The sequence below is a fragment of the Musa acuminata genome, chromosome BXJ2-3, assembly GCF_036884655.1.
Source record: "Musa acuminata AAA Group cultivar baxijiao chromosome BXJ2-3, Cavendish_Baxijiao_AAA, whole genome shotgun sequence".
NCBI lineage: Eukaryota > Viridiplantae > Streptophyta > Magnoliopsida > Zingiberales > Musaceae > Musa > Musa acuminata.
The window spans coordinates 35,807,932-35,830,193 of NC_088340.1; the positions used below are offsets into that span (position 1 = coordinate 35,807,932).

The 22,262-nt window shown below is 37.5% G+C and overlaps 1 protein-coding gene across 14 annotated transcripts; it reads left to right on the forward strand.

The window, feature by feature from the left end:
• The first annotated feature begins 742 nt into the window (after window positions 1-742).
• Window positions 743-22,215, forward strand: LOC135584520 (uncharacterized). Of its 14 annotated transcripts, none has more exons than XM_065100201.1 (10): window positions 743-1,093; window positions 15,759-15,799; window positions 16,536-16,668; window positions 17,680-17,818; window positions 17,961-18,538; window positions 19,297-19,633; window positions 19,910-20,171; window positions 20,415-20,507; window positions 20,819-21,277; window positions 21,720-22,215. In XM_065100201.1, exons 1-10 carry the CDS (start codon window positions 919-921, stop codon window positions 22,062-22,064), a joined length of 2,562 nt encoding a protein of 853 aa, XP_064956273.1. In that variant the 5' UTR covers window positions 743-918; the 3' UTR covers window positions 22,065-22,215. The 14 variants fall into 14 exon arrangements, with proteins under 14 accessions (XP_064956273.1, XP_064956274.1, XP_064956279.1 ...); XM_065100202.1 differs by having other exon boundaries at window positions 20,822-21,277; XM_065100207.1 differs by having other exon boundaries at window positions 19,958-20,171.
• Window positions 22,216-22,262: the final 47 nt, after the last annotated feature.

Consider the following 22,262-nt stretch of genomic DNA (forward strand, 5'->3'; position numbering starts at 1 on the left):
GTTTTATACTCTTGGTATATCATAGAAAAATAATATGGCGGATATCTACCATTTAGACCTTTTAAGTATACAGATCATTTTTGAGGAATATAAGAACAAAATATTATGCGAGCAATTTCGTCTTTTCCATTTTTACCCCCTCTTATGTTGTCAAGCGACAATCATTTCGATTTTTGGATATCCTTTGCGAACCAAAAAAAACACACACACACAAAAGAAAAAAATTAATTACACCTATTCACCGAAGTGTATAAAAAGAGTTGCTTTAATCGTAGCCATGTCCTGAGCGCCTTTGTAGCCGGCCACCGCGGCATCCGATTGCGCCAGGGACCTTGAGATAACGCCTGTGGGACTTTTGTGGGACCGGTGGTTACACCAATCACAAGGTAAGTATTAAGGTGGGCGACCGGCCAATCACAAGATAATGCGTGTTGGGCACCAACATGCATTATATTGGTCGATATATATATATATATATATATATATATATACCAGCAAATATGACTGCCTGTGAGAACAGAAATAACAACAGCATATATATATATATATACCAGCAAATATGGCTGCCTGCGAGAACAGAAATAACAACAGCATTCCTTAATACCGAAATCACTACTTGTCACACTTGAATTGGGTCCCACAGGGGGGGCAACTGCAAACCCAATAATAGTAGGAGTAAGCAATTGCGTTATTTGTAAACGGGTAGCAGAAACATAAATATAAATACCCCGTCCTAGGGCAACCTCTCCCCTCGTCTTTCCCCCTTTCTCTCTTCAAAACCTGCCTCTTCTCTCCGATCGCCATTCACCCTCCCTCCATTTCTCTCTCACTCTCCTCCACCGCCGCCTTCGCCACTTCTTCTTCTCATCACTAGCTTAGCCGCTTCACTGCTTCACTTCGCTTCCGATCACGACCGGTATGGTGCTGGTCTCCAATATCGACGGCGGAAGTCAGGTAGTCTCGCTTCGGGTTCGGAAGACCATCCAGTCCATCAGGGAAGTCGTCGGGAACCACTCCAATGCCGCTATCTACGCCGTGCTGAAGGAGACCAACATGGAGCCCAACGAGACCGTGCAGAAACTGCTCAACCAAGGTCATCCCTGCCATCTTGTTCTAGCATTGTTTTTGGTGTCTTAGAACTGCTTAGGCATTGACTATTGTTCATGGCAGGATGCATTCGTTTCTTGTATTGGTTAGCGTTTTATTCGTGTTTTAGATGGGACTGATGGCAGTTGATGATTACAACTAATGGCTGTCGGATATGAGGCATTAGTGGATACTCAGTACCAAAAGATTTAGATGTAGCATTTTTGTGGGGTATCCAGCATTGGAAGCACATGTGACCTAAGCCTTTTTTTTTCACAAAATAGTATTGGCTAAGGCATTTCTTCGATAAACAGTATATGATTTAAACAGTACAACTTACATTTGCTAGCATGTACTCTAGACAATGGAATGAATCTTTTTGTTCGAACAAATGAGGTACGGTGAAACAAACTACATTTTAGAATTGTGGTTGGTTGGTGAAAAATGTTGCCTTTGAATTTGATACAGGAACTTCAAAATGTATAGGAGTCTGTTTTAAATCTCTTCTTTCTTCGTTTGCAGCTTATGTTGTCTTAGCTTCTGTTGTATGAATGTTGAACTTTATTAGATTTAGCACCAAATATTTGGGTGGTTTAATATGGTTTCGTATCAACTGACACAGTTTCATATTATCATTTTATTCCCTTAAATCAACTAGGGCAACTTGAGCTGTTATCTTTTGAACCCTAGAGCCCTCCTTTATGGATATAGAAGTAGGAAGAAGAGGAGTGAGCGGAATTTTCTATTTCTTGTTTAATTACAATATTTAAAGGAGTTCTTAAAATATTTAGCTTCTAAATCTTTTTGCTTTTGCCCGTAATTCCACTCATTCTTGTTATTTACATGAAAGCCCTTTGATACTCTATTAACAGTGCAGCTGAACCCTAAGTGAGTGAGAGATTACTGGGGTTTTATTTTGTTCAGGTAAGGAGATAAATCGATCCCCAGGATGAGCTAACATGTACTAGGATTGGGGTCGGGACTTCCATGGATCTATGTGACTTTCCCCAAGAAATGGGTACATAGATGAAAGATTGGATCATGGAAATAGATCTTATACCAATAATGACTACCTATTGCAATTGTTGTGCTTTCTAAAATTCCATACCATGTTCAAATTTTGATCTTGCCCTACTGCTTTCTTTGTCCTCTTCCCTTCTGTTATGCACTTCTGCTTCTCTACTTATGCATCTATTGTATTTGGAGGAGCTTGCTTCATGGTTTGATTACTAGCCATAAAGGATTTCTTTGTTAATTGCAGTTGAGTATGACACCTTCTGGTTTCTCTCAGCTGTATGCTTGGGGCACCAGCTGATGGCCTCCTGTCAAATTTCATAACAACAATGGTCCTTGGTTGAAGTTGATGTCATAAATCAAATCAATCTGTTAGGATTGGACCGGCACTAAGAGGGGGGGGGGGTGAATTAGTGCAGCGGATTAAAACTTATAAGTTTGAAAATGAATTCATAAATGTGAGGAGATTTTGATTCGACGGTAACTTGAGTAAAGTGAGAAGATGAAAACGAAAGCTTGCTGCAATGTAAATAACAATTTCAGAAAGGTAAGTACTCACACATTCAAGGAACACACCAATTTAAAGTGGTTCGGTCAAATGACCTACATCCACTTGCGAAGCTTTCTTCGATGAGTCTCCCAACTTCCACTAGCAAATCACTTTGAAGGGGAAGGACAAATACCCCTCTTACAACCTTTTACAGGTGGTTCACACTCTTACAAATTTTCAACGAAAAGGAAGGAGGTGAACACTCAAGCAATTGAAAACAAGGCTTGCTAAAGACTTTGCTAAGGCTTTTATCTCAATCTATTGCTTCTCAAAAAGTTGTATTATCTGTTGAGAATTAAGGGGTATTTATAGGCCCCAAGAGGATTTAAATTTGGGCTCCAAATTTGAATTACCTTTGGGTTTCCCGATGCTGGCGGTGCCACCGCCTGTCAGTGTCTGACAGACAGTGTACTAGCGGTGCTACCGTCGGACCTCTCAGGTCCTGGGCGGTGCCACCACCCAGCCCAGCGGTGCCACCGTCAGACCTCTCGGGTTCTGGGCGGTGCCACCTCTCAGTCCGGCGGTACCCCGACCTTTTGGGTTACTGGTTGGGCTTCAAATCTGGCCCAAACCAGGTCATATTCGGGCCTAGTTGGCCCATAACCAGGATATAGGATTATCCCTTAATCCTAACCCTAATTACATGCAAACTACGCAACTGAAAACATAGTCCTAAGCAAGTTTTTAACCGGCAAACGTCGAGTCTCCTTCCGACGAGCTTTCCGGCGATCTTCCGGCGGACTTCTGATGCACCCTCGGATTTCTTCCGGCGGACTCCCAGCAGGCTCCCGATCATGTGGCGAGTTTAGCGAGTAGCCGAGCCTTTTCGGTGATCTCCGCAAACCTCAGACGATCTCTTCGGCGGACTTCCGAAAACTACAAGTCCCCGATTTCTTCTCGGTTGGTTCCGGCAGCATCTCCAACGAATCTTCGGACTCTCGAACACCCATCGAACTTGACTCCGGTAGACTTGCTTTATGTTTTCAGGCTATCGTAGTTAATTCTACACACTTGATGAAATCAATTGATGGGTTAGTTGATGATGACAATCTCTCTCTTTTTGATAAAATCAAAATCCGAGATTCAACAATCTCCCCCTTTTTTATGATGACAATCAATTGATGACGGAGTTAAATATAACCCTCCCCCCCCCCCCATCTATATGCCATATTATGAGAAGATAAAAACACTTGAATTCAATCTCTTTGAATTCAGGCCTAAGCCGATAAGTTTTATCCGTTGAACGTATCGTTATTCTCAATAAGCATTTGCAAATACGAAACTTCGTATTGCTCATAATTTCAAGTTATGAAGATTATTTTCAAGTTGAATGATAAAAAACAAATATCATTTCAACAAGAGATATGGACTTTCAATATGAATCTCATGATATAAATGTAAGGCATGATCAAGCAATTTAAAAACTTGCAATATTCTCAAGGAGTTTTGTTATGTATTTAGGACATTTATATGGGCTCTTGCAATTTAGACAAGTCATGCTATCGATGCATATAATTCATATAAGACCTTTGCAATACACAAGCTTTTGCAATTTATATAAGTCATGCTTTCACATTACATACAATTCATCAATCTTTTACTCATTCTTCTTGCATTAATACAGGCTCTTGCAATTGATATAAGTCATGCTATCGATGCATACATGACATTTGCATTAACACAAGCTTTTGTAAGTCATATAAGTCATGCTATCACATTGGCATATAATTCATCAATCTTTTACTCATTCTTCTCCCCCTTTGTCATCAACAAAAAGGAGATGAGACTTTTAAGTATATAATTTGTGATTGAAAATTCACCAGGAAGATTGATCATTCGACATTCATAATATTATACAAAATTCAGCTTATTAAATAGAATCTAAAATTCATCTTAGTAGAAAGAAATCGACATTTATTCAAAATTCATCATATTTGAAAAATTCAACATTCATTTAAAACAGCATGACATTCATACAAAAGAAAGAAGATGGCAAAACTTTAACTTGGCATTAAGAGTAATCATACAAGGATCGCATGTCAAGGTAACAGAATAAGCAGGCATATCGATTAATCCTTAGGAGGAAATCCATAGTTCTTATACATGACATCTATTTTTTGATTCATTTGTCGTAGTTCCTTCAAAATTTTAATTTGCTGAATTTGAATTTGCTCTTGCTATGATTTGAGTTGTTCTTGTTGTGATTTGATCTGATATAATTTTGCTATAAAGAGTTCTTTAGAAGATGAAGCAGGAGTTGAAGGTGCTGCACCAAAGGGACTAGGAGGAGGAGATTCATTTCCCCTAAAAATTGGTGTTTCGGGATGTTTTACTAGTGGTGGAATTGGATCAGTCCTTCTAGGTTGCCTTACCCATATACCATTGTTAAATGTGCACCTAAGTCTTTTTAGTAGATTTCTATTGATGGTGTTAAATCGATCAACTTGAATTGTTTCTTCATCAGGCGAGACACAAATATCATGGACAAGTATCAATCGAGTAATTAATCCCTTATATGGTAACATAGTATCTTTAGCTATTATATCCTGCATGTGTTGCCGGATTAAGTATCCAAAGCAATTATGTTGTCCGGTTATAATACAGTACATGGTGCTTAGCTCTATTTGACTCATTTCATCAAGATGAAATTGCTTGGGAAGTAATATGCTAGTCATGATGTGATGAAGAATTTTAGAGTTAAAAGGTAGTCATGCTTGGGTTTGGATTTTCAAAGATGGTGGTTTCTAAGGCTTCGGAGTAAGTTGCTTCGATTATATTTACATTACATTTATTTCTAAAATAACAACCTTTATTATTTTCAGAAATTCCAATTAGTTCACAAATAGTACTATCAAAAATTCTAATTTGTGTTCCTAAAAGGTAAGTACTTAGGCTTTCGTTGTCCACACATAAGTTTGTATAAAATAACCTAACTAACCTAGGATAAATTGGTTCATTGATTTGTAGGAGAGGTAAGACATCTAGATGTGCAAACCACCTAATGAGTTTTATGTTTCCTAGTTCATATAGATCAACATGTTTACCCTTATGTATAGTTCTTGTTTCGAAATTTGGAAACCTAAGAGCTACTTCTTTGGATCTAAAAAGATTTTGGTCATATAAATCTCCTTCAACCATTTTCCCTTTTGATCTTGTTGATCTTTTAGGAGCCATTATCTAGACAAGATGATGGATCAAGAATATGAAAGTGTGAAGAGTAGGCAAAATAATAAGAAGAGGAAGGAAATATTTTAGATTTTACCTTATGGAAAATTCTGAAGGTGACGTACCCTTCTTCTTTGCTAGTGAGCATAGAGAAATGAGATGGATCGCCAGTCATGTGTCTTGGGCATCCACTATCAAGATGTCATCTCTTGCTCTAGCTTGTGGGTTTGTCTACAAAAGAGGATAGATTTTAGGTACCCATTTGATTTTAGGTGCCTCAAAAATTGATCTACCAATTTTGTTATTCATCATTGAAGTATTTATAGTTCCTTTAGGAACCCATATCAACTTATGTGGACTAATTTTCCTAAATGGATATTTGTAAGTAACATGTCCGGATTTACAATTGTTGCTCATTCTTCCTTTGTAAGGAAGGAAAGATTTCAGATTTTACCTTATGGAAAATTCCTTGAAGGATGGAGAGCTTGAACCAACAAGAATCCCTTGGGACGATTGCAACGAATGACGTGTTGATCCATCATCTTGTCTAGATAATGGCTCCTAAGAGATCAACAAGATCAAAATGGAAAAGTGTTGAAGGAGATTCATATGACCAAAATCTTTTTAGATCCAAAGAAGTAGCTCTTAGGTTTCCAAATTTCGAAACAAGAATTATACATTAGGGTAAACATGTTGATCTAGATGAACTAGGAAACATAGAACCCATTAGGTAGTTTGCACATCTAGATGCCTTACCTCTACTACAAATCAATGAACCAATTTATCCTATGTTAGTTAGGTTATTTTATGCAAACTTATGTTTGGACAACGAAAGCCTAAGTACTTACCTTTTAGGAACACAAATTAGAATCTTTGATAGTACTATTTGTGAACTAATTGAAATTACTGAAAAGGATAGGGGTTGTTACTTTAGAAATAAATGGGATGTTAATGTAATCGGAACAACTTACTCCGAAGCCTTAGAAACTATTTTTGAAAATCCGAACCTAGGCATGATACCCAAAAGTTGCGAGCACTTACTACTCTTTAACTCTAAAATTCCACATCATGACTAGCATACTACTTCCCAAGCAATTTCATCTTGATGAAATGAGTCAAATAAAGCTAAGCACCATCTTCAAAACTTCTCTAACCCTCATTCCAACCTTTAGAAGCCTACGAGAGGGATTATTGTTGGTTCAAGCTCTCCATCCTTCAAAGAATTTTTCACAAGGTAAAATCTGAAATCTTTCCTTCTTCTTCTCATTATTTTGCCTACTCTTCACAGTTTCATATTCTTAATCCATCATCTTGTTTAGATAATGGCTCCTAAGAGATCAACAAGATCAAAAGGGAAAAGGGTTGAAGGTGATTCATATGACCAAAATCTTTTTAGATCCAAAGAAATAGCTCTTAAGTTTTCAAATTTTGAAACAAAAACTATATATAAGGGTAAACATGTTAATTTAGATTAACTAGGAAGCATAGAACACATTAGGTGGTTTGCACATCTAGATGTCTTACCTCTCCTACAAATCAATAAACCAATTTATCTTTAGTTAGTTAGGCTATTTTATGCAAACTTATGTGTGGACAACGAAAGCCTAAGTACTTACCTTTTAGGAACACAAATTAGAATCTTTGATAGTACTATTTGTGAATAAATGTGATGTAAATATAATCGGAGCAACTTACTCCGAAGATTTAGAAACCATCTTTGAAAAGACAAATCCAGGCATGATACCCAAAAGTTGCGAGCACTTACTACCCTTTAACTCTAAAATTCTTCATCACATCATGACTAGCATATTACTTCCCAAGCAATTTCATCTTGATGAAATGAGTCAAATAGAGCTAAACACCATGTACTGGATTATAACCGAACAACATAATTGTTTTGGATACTTAATTCGACAACACATACATGATATAATAGCTAAAGATACTATGTTACCATATGGAGGGTTAATTACTCGATTAATACTTGCCCATGATATTTGTGTCTCGCTTGATGAAGAAACAATTAAAGTTGATCGATTTAACACCATCAATAGCAATTGTATATGGGTTAGGCAACCTAGAAGGACTGATCCAATTCCCCCATTAGTAGAACATCCCGAAACACCAATTTTTAGGGGAAATGAATCTCCTCTTAGTCCCTTTGGTGCAGCACCTTCAGCCCCTACTTCATCTTCTGAAGAACTCATTATGGTAGAATTGCATCAGATTAAATCACAACAAAACCAACTCAAATCACAGCAAGAGCAAATTTAAATTCAGCATATTGAAATTTTGAAGGAACTGCAATAAATAGATCAAAAAATAGATGTGATGTATAAGAACTATGGATTTCCTCCTAAGGATTAATTGATATGCCTTCTTATTCTGTTACCTTAACATGCGATCCTTGTATGATTACTCTTAATGCTAAGTTAAAGTTTTATCATCTTCTTTCTTTTGGATGAATGCTAAATTTTGTATGATCAATCTTAATGTTGGATTCCTTTTCTAATGATTTTATGATCACAAATTGTACGCTTAAAGTCTCATCTCCTTTTTGTTGATGACAAAGGGGGAGAAGAATGAGCAAAACATGACTTGTGATGACTTGTGCCAATTCGATAGCATGACTTAATGAAAATGTCTTATACGCATCGCAAACCTCTTTTAGAATATCGCAAGTTCTTAGATCATATGAAATCATGCCTTACATTTATGAAATTCATGTTGAAAAATCTTATCTCTTGTCGAAGTGATAATTGTCTTTTATCATTCGACTTGAAAATGATTTTTATAACTGGAAATTGTAAGAAATACGAGGTTTCGTATTTGCTCACGCTTATAGAGAATAACGATAAGTTCAACGGATAGAACTTATCGGTTTAGACTTGAATTCAAGTGTTTTTATCTTCTCATTGATGGGTTAATTGATCTAATCCATATTATTGAGTTAAGTATGCAGGATTAACTACGATAGCCTGAAAACATAAAGCAAGGATACCAGAGTCAAGTTCGATAGTTGTTTAAGAGTCCGAAGATTCGTCGGAGATGCTGTCGGAACCAACTGAGAAGAAATCGGGGACTTGTCGGAGTTTTCGGAAGTCCGCCAAAGAGATCGTCAGAGATTCGCGGAGTTCACCAAGAAGGTTTGGCTACTCGCAGAACTCGCCACAAGATCGGGAGTCTGCTGGGAGTCCGTCGGAAGAAATCCGAGAGTGTAACGGAAGTCCGCCGGAAGATCGCCGGAAGGAGACTCGACGTTTGCCGATTGAAAGCTTGCTTAGGACTATGTTTTCAGTTGTGTAGTTTGCATGTAATTAGGGTTAGGATTAAGGGATAATCCTATATCCTTGTTAGGGGCCAACTGGGCCCGAATATGACTTGGTTTGGGCTTGATTTGAAGCCCAACCAATGACCGGTAAAGGTCGGGCGGTGGAATCGCTGGACTGGGCAGTGGCACCGCCCAGAACCCGAGGATCGGGCAGTGGTACCGCTGGACTAGGCAGTAGCACCGCCCAGCACCCGAGAGGTCGGGCGGTGGCACCGCCAGTACACTGTCAGTGTCTGACACTGACAGGCGGTGGCACCGCCAGCATCGGGAATCCAAGAGAATTCAAAATTTGGTGCCCAAATTTGAATCCTCATGGGGCCTATAAATATCCCTCAATTCTCATCAGAGAATACAACCTTTGAGAAGCAATAGATTAGATAAAAGCCTTAGCAAAGTCTTTAGCAAGTTTTGTTTTCAATTGCTTGAGTGTTCACCTCCTTTTTTCTCGTTGAAAATTTGTAAGAGTGTGAACCACTGTAAAAGGTTGTAAGAGGGGTATTTGTCCTTCCCCTTCAAAGTTATTTGCTAGTGGAAGTTGGGAGCCTCTTCGAAGAAGGCTTCGCAAGTGGATGTAGGTCATTTTGACCGAACCACTTTAAATTTGTGTGTTCCTTGAATGTGTGAGTTCTTATTTTCCTGAATCGAAAATAAGGTGTTTGGTTCAAGATAGGTGTTTGGATGTAGGTCATTTTGACCAAACCACTTTAAATTTGTGTGTTCCTTGAGTGGATGTAGGTCATTTTGACCGAACCCTTTTTGTTTTTCAGAGGTGTTTGGTTCAAGATAGGATAGGATCTTGGATTGCGCTTTAAGATGTCATTTGGAATCGAAAGAGAAGGAAGAAATCAAATCCACGAAAAAACGAAAAGAGGATGAAAATCTCTTCGGAAAATACATTCAATCAAGCTTATTCTTAGGGACAATTTAACATGCCTAGTTCCCTTCTAATGAAGTCAAATTGGTCTTCATCTAAGGCTTTTGTAAAAATATCTGTTATTTGATGCTTTGTGTCAAAAAACTCTAGAATGACATTATTGTTAAAGACATGATCGCGTATGAAATGATGCCTAACGTCGATACGCTTAGTTCTAGAGTGTTGAATTGGATTTTTGGTCAGACAAATGACACTTGTATTATCACATTTTATGGGTATGTTTTTCAAGTAAATTCCATAGTCTTCCAATGTATTCTTCATCCAAACAACTTTTGCATAGCTTGTACTTGTAGCAATGTATTCGGCTTCCGTCGTAAATAGTGCAACTGAATTTTGTTTCTTGGAAGTCCAAGAAACAAGTCCATGTCCTAAAAATTGGCATGTTCCGGATGTGTTTTTTCTATCTATACTGCATCTGTCAAAATCGGCATTTGCATTAGCTATTAGATTGAATTTGTCGGATTTCGGATACCACAATCATAAATTGGGAGTTCTTTTAAGATATCTAAAAATTCTTTTAACACTTTTAAGATGAGATAATTTCGGATTGGATTGAAACCTAGTGCAAAGTCCTACACTAAACATGATATCCGGTCTAGTCGCGGTGAGGTAAAGTAGACTACCTATCATTCCCCTATACGTTTTTTGATTAAAGTTTTCATCATTTTCATCCATATCTAATTTAGTGGAGGTACTCATAGGAGTATTTATCATTTTTGAACCATCAATGTTAAAACGTTTTAGCAATTCTAATTTATATTTAGATTGATTAAGGAATATACCATCACTAAGTTGTTTAATTTGCAATCCTAAAAAGAAGGTTAATTCACCCATTAGACTCATTTCAAATTCATAACTCATACATTTGGCAAATGATTCACATAGTGATTCATCCGAAGAGCCAAAAATGATATCGTCAATATAAATTTGAACAATAAGAAAATTATTTTCAAAATGTTTGATAAACAATGTAGTATCAACCTTGCTTTTTATAATTATTCAAAATTATTTTCATACCAAGCTCTAGGAGCTTGTTTTAAGCCATAGAGAGCCTTAGTCAATTTAAATACATGATTAGGTAGAAAAGAATTTTCAAGTCCGGGAGGTTGTTCAACATACACTTCTTTGGAAATAAAACCATTCAAGAAAGCACTTTTGACATCCATTTGAAATAGTTTAAAATCATTACTACGAGCATAGGCAAGGAGCATCCTAATGGCTTCTAATCTTGCCACAGGAGCGAAGGTCTCTTCGTAGTCGATACCTTCTTCTTGGTTGAAACCTTTGGCCACTAGTCTAGTCTTGTTTCTAACCACGATACCGCATTCGTCTTGCTTGTTTCTAAAGACCCATTTAGTACCAATGACTAAATGGTCACTAGGTCTAGGAACAAGCTTCAATACTTCATTCCTCTCAAATTGGTTCAATTCCTCTTGCATTGCAATAACCCATGAATCATCTTTCAATGTTTCGTCAATGTATTTAGGTTCAATTTGAGAAAGGAAGACGGTGTTAGCATAAAAATTCTTGAAGAAAGAACGAGTTTGAACCCCTTTTGATGTATCTCCTAGAATAAGCTCCTTTGGATGAGTATCCACATACTTCCATTCCTTATGTAAGGTAGAAGATGCATCCAAGTTGCTATTTTGAGGAGGGGGTTCATTTAAATTCAAATTTTCAAAACCAAGATCATCATCAAAATCATTTTTATTTAACTCGGAAATTTCATTGAAAACTACATGAATAGACTCTTCTATAACTAAGGTTCTTTTGTTAAAAACACGAAAAGCCTTAGAAACGGAAGAGTAACCAAGAAAGGTGCTTTCATCGGATTTGACATCAAATTTTCCTAAAGCATCATTTTCATTCAAAATAAAGCATTTGCAATCGAAAACTTTAAAATAAGAAAATTTGGTTTTTGTTATTCTATAATTCATAGGGAGCTTTTGATAGAGACGGTCTTGTTAGAACCCTATTCATGATGTAGCAAGCCGTATTAACGGCTTCGGCCCAAAAATACTTTGGTAGACTATGTTCATTCAACATAGTTCTTGTCATTTCTTGTAGGTTTCTATTTTTTCTTTCAACTACTCCATTTTATTGAGGATTTCTTGTAGGTTACTTATGTTCCCTTGCCAATGATTTTGCCTTTGTTGTTGTCTTCGAAGGCGACGTACCCTTCTTCTTTGCTAGTGAGTATAGAGAAATGAGATAGATCTCCAGTCATGTATCTTGAGCATCCACTATCGAGATACCATCTTTTACTCCTAGCTTGTGGGTTTGTCTATAAAAGAGGATGGTTTTTAGGTACCCATTTGATTTTGGGTGCCTCAAGAATTGATCTACCAATTTGGTTATTCATTATTGAACTATTTATAGTTCCTTTAGGAACCCATATTAATTTATGTGGACTAATTTTCCTAAATGGGCATTTGTAAGCAATATGTCCGGATTTACAACAAAAATTGAATTTCAAACAAGGTGAAACATATAATGTGGGTCCTTTAATGAAAGTGGTAGGATTTTGGTGAGTTCCTCTCACAAAACCAATTCTACTTCTATTTGCGACGTGACCCTTATTTGCAAGGATCATGTCCAATCCCTTGCTACTGACCTTAAACTTGTTTAAGGTCTCTTTAAGCAGTAAATTTTTATTTTTTATTGCTTTTAAATGTTCACACTTAGAGTATGGAGGAGTTTGAAGACTATCAAGCTTATTTTGTAATAAGACATGCTCTTTATTTAAGATATTAAACTTCTTACTAATAGTTCTACACTCACTAAATAATTCGTGAAAAGCGATAGAAAGTTCATCGAAAGATAAATATTCATTAATTAAATCACATACCTCTTCTCCTACAGCCATTAGCGTGAAGTTTGCCTTCTCTTTATTGTTAGCTTCACTTTCGGAATCACTTGAATCGTCCCAAGTCGCTTTTAGAGCTTTCTTCTTCTTTGGTTGCTTCTTCTCGGCTTGGGGGCATTCATTTTTTAAGTGCCCCGGCTTCTTGCATTCGTAGCATATCATTTGGTCCTTTTTATGTTCAAGTCTGTTTTTAGCAAGGTTCGTCGTACCGTACCGTACCGGCGTTTCGACCCAGGCTCGGTACCGGTACGGTACGATATACCGCTCGGTACACCCAGGTGTACCGAGCACTGTACATTGCTACAGTGTTACTGTACACTGCTACAGTGTCGGTACGGTACGGAGCGGTCCGCGTACCGCTGGCCTGTCGGACCGGTACGACAAACCTTGGTTTTTAGTGTTATTTTTAAATTTGTTCTTTCTTATAAATTTTTAAAATTTTTGAGTTAAAGTGCAATGTCATTGTCACTGTCCTCATCACTTGATGTTCCTTTCAAGTGGTCTTCTTGTGATGTGAGCGTCATATCCTTCCTGTTCTTTGGAAGGGGGTTCTCGAGCTCCTCATGAGCATGACACGTCATTTTATAGGTCACTAGAAACCCAATAAGTTCTTCAAGAGGAAATGTTTTAAGGTCCATGATCTCTTAAATGGTCGTAACTTTTGGATCCCAACTTTCAGGAAGGGATCTTAAGATTTTAGTTACAAGTTTAAAGATAGAAAAATCTTTACCAAGAGCTTTGAGTCCATTGATGACATCCGTGAAACGGGTGTACATGTCTCCAATGGACTCACTTGGTTTCATTCGGAAAAATTCATAAGAGTGCACAAGAATGTTGATTTTGGATTCTTTCACTCGGCTAGTGCCTTCATGAGTGACCTCAAGAGTTCTCGAAATATCAAAAGCAGAATCACAAATTGAAACGCAATTGAATTCATTTTTGTCTAATGCACAAAACAGGGCATTCATAGCCTTTGCGTTTAAAGCAAAAACCTTCTTCTCCAATTCATCCCATTCGCCCATCGGAAGAGAAGATTTTTGAAATCCATGGAAATGAGGAAGATCCTTATACGAGTTTTTCAATACGTGTAATCCGACCCATTAAACATAGGTGGACGTGTAATAGAATGACCCTCATGCATGCCGGAGTAAGCCATCTCTCTTGGGTATTAAACCAAATATGAGAGTGAGCCTAGCTCTGATACCATTTGTTAGGATCGGAGCGGCACTAAGAGGGGGGCGGGGTGAATTAGTGCAGCGGATTAAAACTTGTAAGTTTGAAAATGAATTCATAAATGCGAGGAGATTTCGATTCGACGGTAACTTGAGTAAAGTGAAAAGATGAAAACGAAAGCTTGCTGTAGTGTAAATAACAATTTCAAAAAGGTAAGTACTCACACATTCAAGGAACACACCAAATTAAAGTGGTTCGGTCAAATGACCTACATCAACTTGCGAAGCCTTCTTCGATGAGGCTCCCAACTTCCACTAGCAAATCACTTTGAAGGGGAAGGACAAATACCCCTCTTACAACCTTTTACAAGTGGTTCACACTCTTACAAATTTTCAACGAAAAGGAAGAAGGTGAACACTTAAGCAATTGAAAACAAGGCTTGCTAAAGACTTTGCTAAGGCTTTTATCTCAATCTATTGCTTCTCAAAGAGTTGTATTCTCTGCTGAGAATTGAGGGGTATTTATAAGCTCCAAGAGGATTCAAATTTGGGCTCCAAATTTGAATTACCTTTGGGTTTCCCAATGCTGGCGGTGCCACTGCCTGTCAATGGCGGTGCCACCGTCTGTCAGTGTCGGACAGACAGTGTACTATCGGTGCCACCGCCCAGTCCGACGGTACTATCGCCCGACCTTTTGGGTTATTGGTTGGGCTTCAAATCTGGCCTAAACCAGGTCATATTCGGGCCCAATTGGCCCCTAACCAGGATATAGGATTATCCCTTGATCCTAATCGTAATTACATGCAAACTACGTAACTGAAAACATAGTCTTAAGCAAGCTTTTAATTGGCAAACGTCGAGTCTCCTTCCGGCGAGCTTTCCGGCGGACTCCTAGCAGGCTCCCGATCTTATGGCGAGTTCAGCGAGTAGCCGAGCCTTCTCGGTGATCTCCGCGAACCTCCGACGATCTCTTCGGCGGACTTCCGAAAACTACGACAAGTCCCCGATTTCTTCTCGGTTGGTTTCGGCAGTATCTCCGACGAATCTTCGGACTTTCGAACACCCATCGAACTTGACTCCGGTAGATTTGCTTTATGTTTTCAGGCTATCGTAGTTAATCCTGCACACTTAACTCAATAATATGGATTAGATCAACTAACCAATCAATTAATTTCATCATCAAAATCCGAGATTCAACACAATCAACTATGAACATTTTGTTTGTTTTAGGTTGCATGTACTTGGGACAATTTTGGGATGCAAATCTTTGTGATGGATTTAGTCGAAAGAGTACTCGATGTGGTAGTACACATCAGGTCATCAATCACATTTCCACAATTTTATATTTTACTTCATGTTTTTAATAGATGTTGTGTTTGGGTTGGAAGCTGCAACCACTTTTGTCATGCATTTTGCACTTTTTATTGATCAACAGAATGACCAGGTCTTGTTCTTCCTTTGTTGAATGAAGTACAGCTTTACGGTATAATGTTTTGGTTTGTTGATCACTTGCGTCTAGATAAATTTTATCAGCTAATAACAATGAACTTTGTCCAAAAGCCTTTGCTGGTTAATGCTATGATCAAGTCACTTAATTTTTTAGTTATTTATGTATAAAATGGCTCATTTGTACCTTGCAGATCCATTTCATGAGGTGAAGAGAAGGGACAGGAAGAAAGAGGTATGTGTGGGCCATATTTTTTCTTGACCCTTAGTTTCTACTGTATATCAGGGTTTAGACATTTTTGTTTTTCTTCTTTAAACTATGTTATACTTTTTATTAGTTATTATCCATTGCATTTCTACAAAAATATGTTAAATTTGCATTCATGTAGTTATGTCACTTGTTTCTGAATTTATGTTCTTTTCTTTCTTTTGGGTCATGCTTTTGGTTGCTGCCCATAATTTCTCGTATGCGAACCCTTCCTTTGAAGATTTATGATGGTCCCTTATCATTTTGTCATGATGTCCATGTTTTGATTTCTATTGCATTTATATAAATTAGGCTTAAAGAGACAGGAGATCCTGTATGGTAGAATGCTGGAAATACAACTGGCCGGAGTAGTGAATGGTGGAAAAATGACACAAACTCTAGCTATGGCTGGCCATTTGTCGTTGAACACTCTGATTTTAAATGTCAAACTGTTTATGAATTTTTTATTCTGGCAACTTTATGTCGTATGCATTGGATGCTTTTGCGATGAATTTTGTTTCAGTTCTTTTAAATAGCTTGCATTCCATATTTCTATGACTTTGCCTTCATATCTTGATATTATCTGTTACAGCAATCATATGCCTTAATAATCTGTTGAAATTACATTAATTGATTCAAGCATATTATGTATAATATTTTATTTACATCACAAGTGATCTTGCTTTAAATATTTTTTTGGTACTCATTAAAGCATCCTCCATAGGCTCAGCACACAGGTTACAGAGGTTTTGCTGATACTAGAAAGCAAGTGGAGCAGAACATACCATCGGGAAAACTATATAGATTGTGGAATCAAAATTCTCATAGAGGAGGGTTTACTCGGAATTTGGTTCCTGGTAAATGCATAGTGATCTCAGGTTTTCTTATCGATTTTTTGCTATAAAGAAAGTAAGAATATTGTTGTAGGTACTCCGAGAAAGATCAATACCAACAAAATCAAGTAGATGGTATATGAGTTCCCTCTTGTTTCTTGATTGATTTAGTCATAACAGGTAGTTGTTTCTGTTGGTCACCAATTGTTTGCTGTTTGGTTCTCTTTCAATTTTATGATCTTCATAAAAATTGAAATGTGACAATTAATGATCATTTTTTCATTACAGTTTATACTTTTTCTCTTTTGACATTTAAAGCAAAATTGTGCTATGCTACTTTGTGCTGTAAACACAAGTATCAGTTTAAAGGACTTAAACTACATTTTAGTTAGGTTTTTTTAAAGTGTAATATTCTTTATAGGATTCTATTTGAGTTCTGTGCTCTTCCATGTGTAATCCTGTTGCTTTGCTATCTCATGTCCACTAAATAGGACTCACATTTTATGAAGGCATTCTCGATCTTCTTCATACATTGTTGTGGTAGGTCTGTATTCTAGGGGTTATTTTACTTTTCCCCAGGCCATTTATCATGAGGTGCTTCCTTAATGAAAAAAATAGAAGATGGGTTAATGTCTTTTGGCTTAGGCTTTAGAGCAGCACCTTTTCCACGAGTCCTTTTCCAGTATTAGCAAAAAGAAAGATACTTGTACTTGATTTTTCTCCCGTTCCAATTGGTTGGTATACTTCTGTATGTGGGAGTGTGTGAATATAACCTTTGGCAATATTGATTCTATTTGTACTTCTGATATGTTGTTTCTTGTCTTTTATTTGAAATATAATTAAGGATATTAACCAAAACAAAAATATATTATTTAGAGTATTTGATCATTTATTTGCAACTGTAGTTCACCATCATATTTTGCATCATGTCATAATTTGAGAGCTTTGAAACTTTTACTATTATATTTATTTATTCAAATCCTATATAGTGTACTGGACATCAAAAGAGAATCTCTGACGACAATTTTTTACTAGATGCAGGAATCAGTCGCGAATTCCGCATCGTAAGGGACAACAGAGTGAGCCAAAATGTTAATAAGGATGCTTTGCAAGAAGAAAATAAGCAATTAGTTCCTGGCAATGAGCAAACTATGCCAGATGTTCCAGAGAAGAGGTATAATTATCTCATCTTTGCATTTTCTTATTTAATTCATTTTTTGCTTTGGTATCTTGGCTTGGTAATATGTTTTGCTGTCTAACAAAACAAGATATATTAGATCACTCTGGGGGTTCTCATTAATAATTTCTCCCTATAGCTCTACCAGAGTTCCCTCTGATCAAAAGCACTCTGTTTCTGCAAATTCAGACGAGTGTCTTATATCAGCATATTTTGATGAGTCCAGTCATGTACCTGATTATGTCCAAGATGAAAAGTCAAGTGGTACAAAAAGTCCATCACAACAGGACAAGTGTGAAGCAATAGCATCCGTTGTACAGAATGAAACACAGACTTCAGGGTTACCAAATAGCTTTATTGGGATGTCCTCTTCATCTTCAGATCCAGTTCATGTTCCATCTCTTGATTCTGCATCAGCTGGTAAAGTGGGGGCTATTCAGCGCGAAGTTGGAGTAGTTGGCTTTCGAAGACAGACTTCTGATCATCCTGAAAATCGTTCATCTGTTTCAAATAGCTTCCTCTCAAGTTCTTTATCAGGAAAGAATATTTGTTTCTCAGTGGAATCAACTGGACAACAGGCTTACACATCTAAGAGTCATTCACTAAACCAAATTTCTCCATCAGCCGCCGATCTGTATAGCACGTCCTTAAGCATACAATCACAGGGTTTCTACCACAATAGCAGATTACACCAACAGTCTCTGAGTCAGCAGAAAGGTATTATTTCTTACCTTGTGCGCTAAAACTTAGCTGAGGTACATGTGGTTTTTGGGTGTCATATGTCTCCACTGATGTCATATGTCTCCACTGATTGCCTATGTCCTGCCATTACCATTGAGCTGTTATGTAATATATATTTTATGCACAAAAGTCTATAATAGTTTCTTATAGTGTATGCATTCTATTAATAATAGCAAAGAGTTACCATGTATGATAATTTGCATAATCTGTTTGCAGTTCATGCACATTACATGCACAATTTCACTTGTTTAAGCAGAATCGTGATGTACTCTTACAATGAATTTGCTGTTTCAGTTAGTAAATTCTGTTATATTTAATATTTGCAAGATTGGTGAAATTGGCTTGGGATGATTTATATTGAGTCGGTAAGATTGGTCGGATCAGAATGACAAGATAAGAAATGGTCAAGACAATAATTAAAAACTTTATACTATATAGAACAGCAAAATATTTATTAAAAACAACTTTGGTAAAAATATGAGATAAACAAAATTATGGCAGACCTTTTGCACCAGTCATTCTAGTCAGGGGACTAAGACACGTTCTAGTATAATTTACCACAGCCAAGCTTCTGGGATTTTAATGAAACAATGAAGGTGGGTTCTGGTGCAGAATTTGGGCTTAATTTTGAATTTTTAGTATTCTCTGGTAAATACAATTTCTAACCAACTGAAAATTGAATTTTTTTTGTTATGCTGGTGTTGCTGTGTCCTGATGTGATTTGCTCTGTAAAGCTGTTCAGCCCATCATGAAGTGGAAGCCTAAAACTAGACCAAAACCCAATATTGTCAACAATGGTGTGCCTGGAATTACTTCAGCTTCTCCATCTTGTGCTGTTAGTTCTTGTGTCTCACGACCAGTGGGAAAAACCAGATCTGAGAAATTGTCACAAGATTGTAGTTTGGATAGTCAACATGTGATCATACCACAGCATCTTCTAGTGCCACAGTCAGAGTGCATGCAGCTGATATTTGGAAGTTTTGGTACTGGGTTTGACACATCCAAGGGGTTTGCCTCTGTTCCTCATCAATCAGGAAGTGCAGAGCAGTTGGATGACGAACCTTCTGACAGGTGTTTACACCTTCTCTTTAGTTTTTTGTTGTGGTTTTAGTGAGTTATTGCTGCTGGGTTTTAACTTTTAATTTAATAAGAAATGGAATATATCATACTATTTTCAGTATTTTTATAATGTAGATTCCACCAAGATCGTTAAAGAACTGGTAGAAAACTTAAGACACTGATCTCCTTGATGCTACTGAAATTCTTGGTTTGGTTTAATGTCTTGCAGCTTGCTTTCATTTATATTACAAATAGCATACTTATAAGAATTTTAAAGTTTGCTGGCAGTATGTTTGCACCAGTTCCAGTGGAAAATGTAATTTCTGCAGTTTGCAGGGACAGTCTGCATGACCAGTCTAGTACTTCGCCATGTGGCTCTTCTGTGTCAGCTGCAGAATCACAGGAGCCACCACCTGAAAATAATGGTTGTGTAAGTCCTCAAACTATTCAGACTTATGATGATATTAGATTGGTGGAGAGCAACAGCCCTCCTTTCAATACACAGGAAGAGCAGCAGCTACAAAATCCTCATAGCTTGCCAAGTTTCTCAGTGAGTCAATCATCACTTAAACTAATTTTAGGAGGATGAACTTTTTCTTGGTGTACTGCCTTAGATAAGTAACCCATGATTTTTTTAACATAGCCTTAAAGGTGAGAAGCAAGTGCTTCAGGACAAATACATTAGAAAATGGATAGTTATCTTCTGGTTGATTTACTGTTGTATAACTACATCTTTCTTCCTAAAAATCAAATGGAATATCTGAAGTTAGCAATCTCTTTCAATGTGAAACAGGCATATGACAACCAAAGTAGTTATGATGTCCCATTTTTCAAAACAGTAATGCAAGATAATGTACATGCTCAAGGTTCAACTTCATCATCAGAGGTACTTGTTGACCTGATTTTGTGACTGCCCTTTGCTGTATTTTGTTTTCCAAATACATATGCTGGCCATTTTATTTTATTTAGGAGAGACATCATTATATTTCTTGTACAAGTACTTTCAATATAGCAAAAAAAAGGAAAGCATATTATTCTTTTTTATTCACCATTTATGGTCACAATATCTGTATGCACTTCATTATTTTTATGGAATAAGCCTCATTACTTCATTTGTCCTTCCAGTAGTAATTTATTTTCATAGATTCTGTCCTATTAGCATTTTCAGACTTCAATCATGCTTTGCATTTTCTCCAGCAGGTCTTGAGTTTTCATGCCGCCTGTAGCAGTTTTTCTAGTTTGGCCATGGCACAGCAGCAACAACTTGTTCAGCAGCAGCAGCCGATTGTGCAGCTGTACCCACAAATTCATATGCCCCATTTTCCAAACTTTGTGCCTTATCGTCACATTATTTCTCCAGTTTATGTTCCACAAATGGCCATGCCAAACTATGCCAGCAACCCTGGGTATCCTCATCCCTCCACTGTGAATAGTTATGTTCTGATGCCTGGAGGAAGCCCACACATACTGGCAAGCAAGTGTGCAACCACACAGTATAAACCAATTGCTGCTGGCAACCCAACCGGGTGTGGAACCTACACCAATCCTGCTAGTTTTGCCATCAGTTTCCCTGGTGCTGTCAGTAGCACAACAAGCCAAGAAGACTTGAACAGTGTCAAATACAAAGACAACAATGTCTTTGTTCCAAACCCACAGGTATAGTTTGAACTGCAGTTTGGTTATCTCTATTTACAATCTCAATTAAATTTGTATTATGTGCTTAAGAGCACTTATCTAGCATGAAGTGAAACCACCTAGTTTTGTTTAAAAGTCTATGCTTTACCATTATGCTTGTACATACTTTTGCTAGCGATCATTTCTTGACTGACTTTGGTTGATGCTAGTTTCCTTCGTGTAAATGCTTTCTGCTATTATGGAACTGGCATTTGAGGATTTATTCCATTTTGTTGGTTACTAAGAATTTCTTTTAGTTTTTGGTTCTTCTCTGAACATAGGATCCTCAACGTGTTCTCTTTCTTGTTGAAACTGGTTTAAGTCAATTGCAGCCGGAGACTTTGTTCTTGCAATTGTAATAGTTTTATACATACATTTACTTGATTCGAGATACACTATAACAGTGTCTGGTGTCTTTCTGCAGTTGGACACATCTGATAACTGGATTCTGACGTCACGAGAGCTTCCAAACTTACAGTCAGCACCATATTATAGCCTATCAGGGCAAGCACCACAATCAGCATTCTTGCCTGCCCATGCTGATCATGCTGCTTTTAATGCCACACGAAATACTTCTCATGTGCAGTACCCAGGCTTGTACCCTCAACCTCAGCCAACCTCCATGGTGAATTCACATCACTTGCTGCAGCAGCAGGTCCCACCAGCCATAGGTGGGAGTCTTGGACTCGGCATCGCATCTCCTGGGCCACAGGTTGGTAACCGTCAGCAGACCCAGCTTGGACACCTCAACTGGGCAGCCAAATTTTGAAGGAAGAAATCAGTTTGTTGTTAGGGCTGAAGTAGGTTTATATATGCATAAATGCATAAGTCTTGTTTGTAATGGAAAACAAGCTTTTCACATTTTAATAACTGGACAGTTTTTCTGAATCAGTAGAGCTTTACTTCTTGTTTTCTTTTCATTCTTGTATGGTCTAACTGGCAGCCAGATCACAAGACCTAATCAATT

Coding starts and splice junctions, on each gene's coding strand:
- LOC135584520 (XM_065100201.1), top strand. CDS start 919: ATGGTGCTGGTCTCCAATATCGACGGCGGAAGTCAGGTAGTCTCGCTT. Junction 16,669..17,679: donor TACTCGGAATTTGGTTCCTG/GTAAATGCATAG, acceptor ATTTTTTACTAG/ATGCAGGAATCAGTCGCGAA. Junction 21,278..21,719: donor TCTTTGTTCCAAACCCACAG/GTATAGTTTGAA, acceptor GTCTTTCTGCAG/TTGGACACATCTGATAACTG.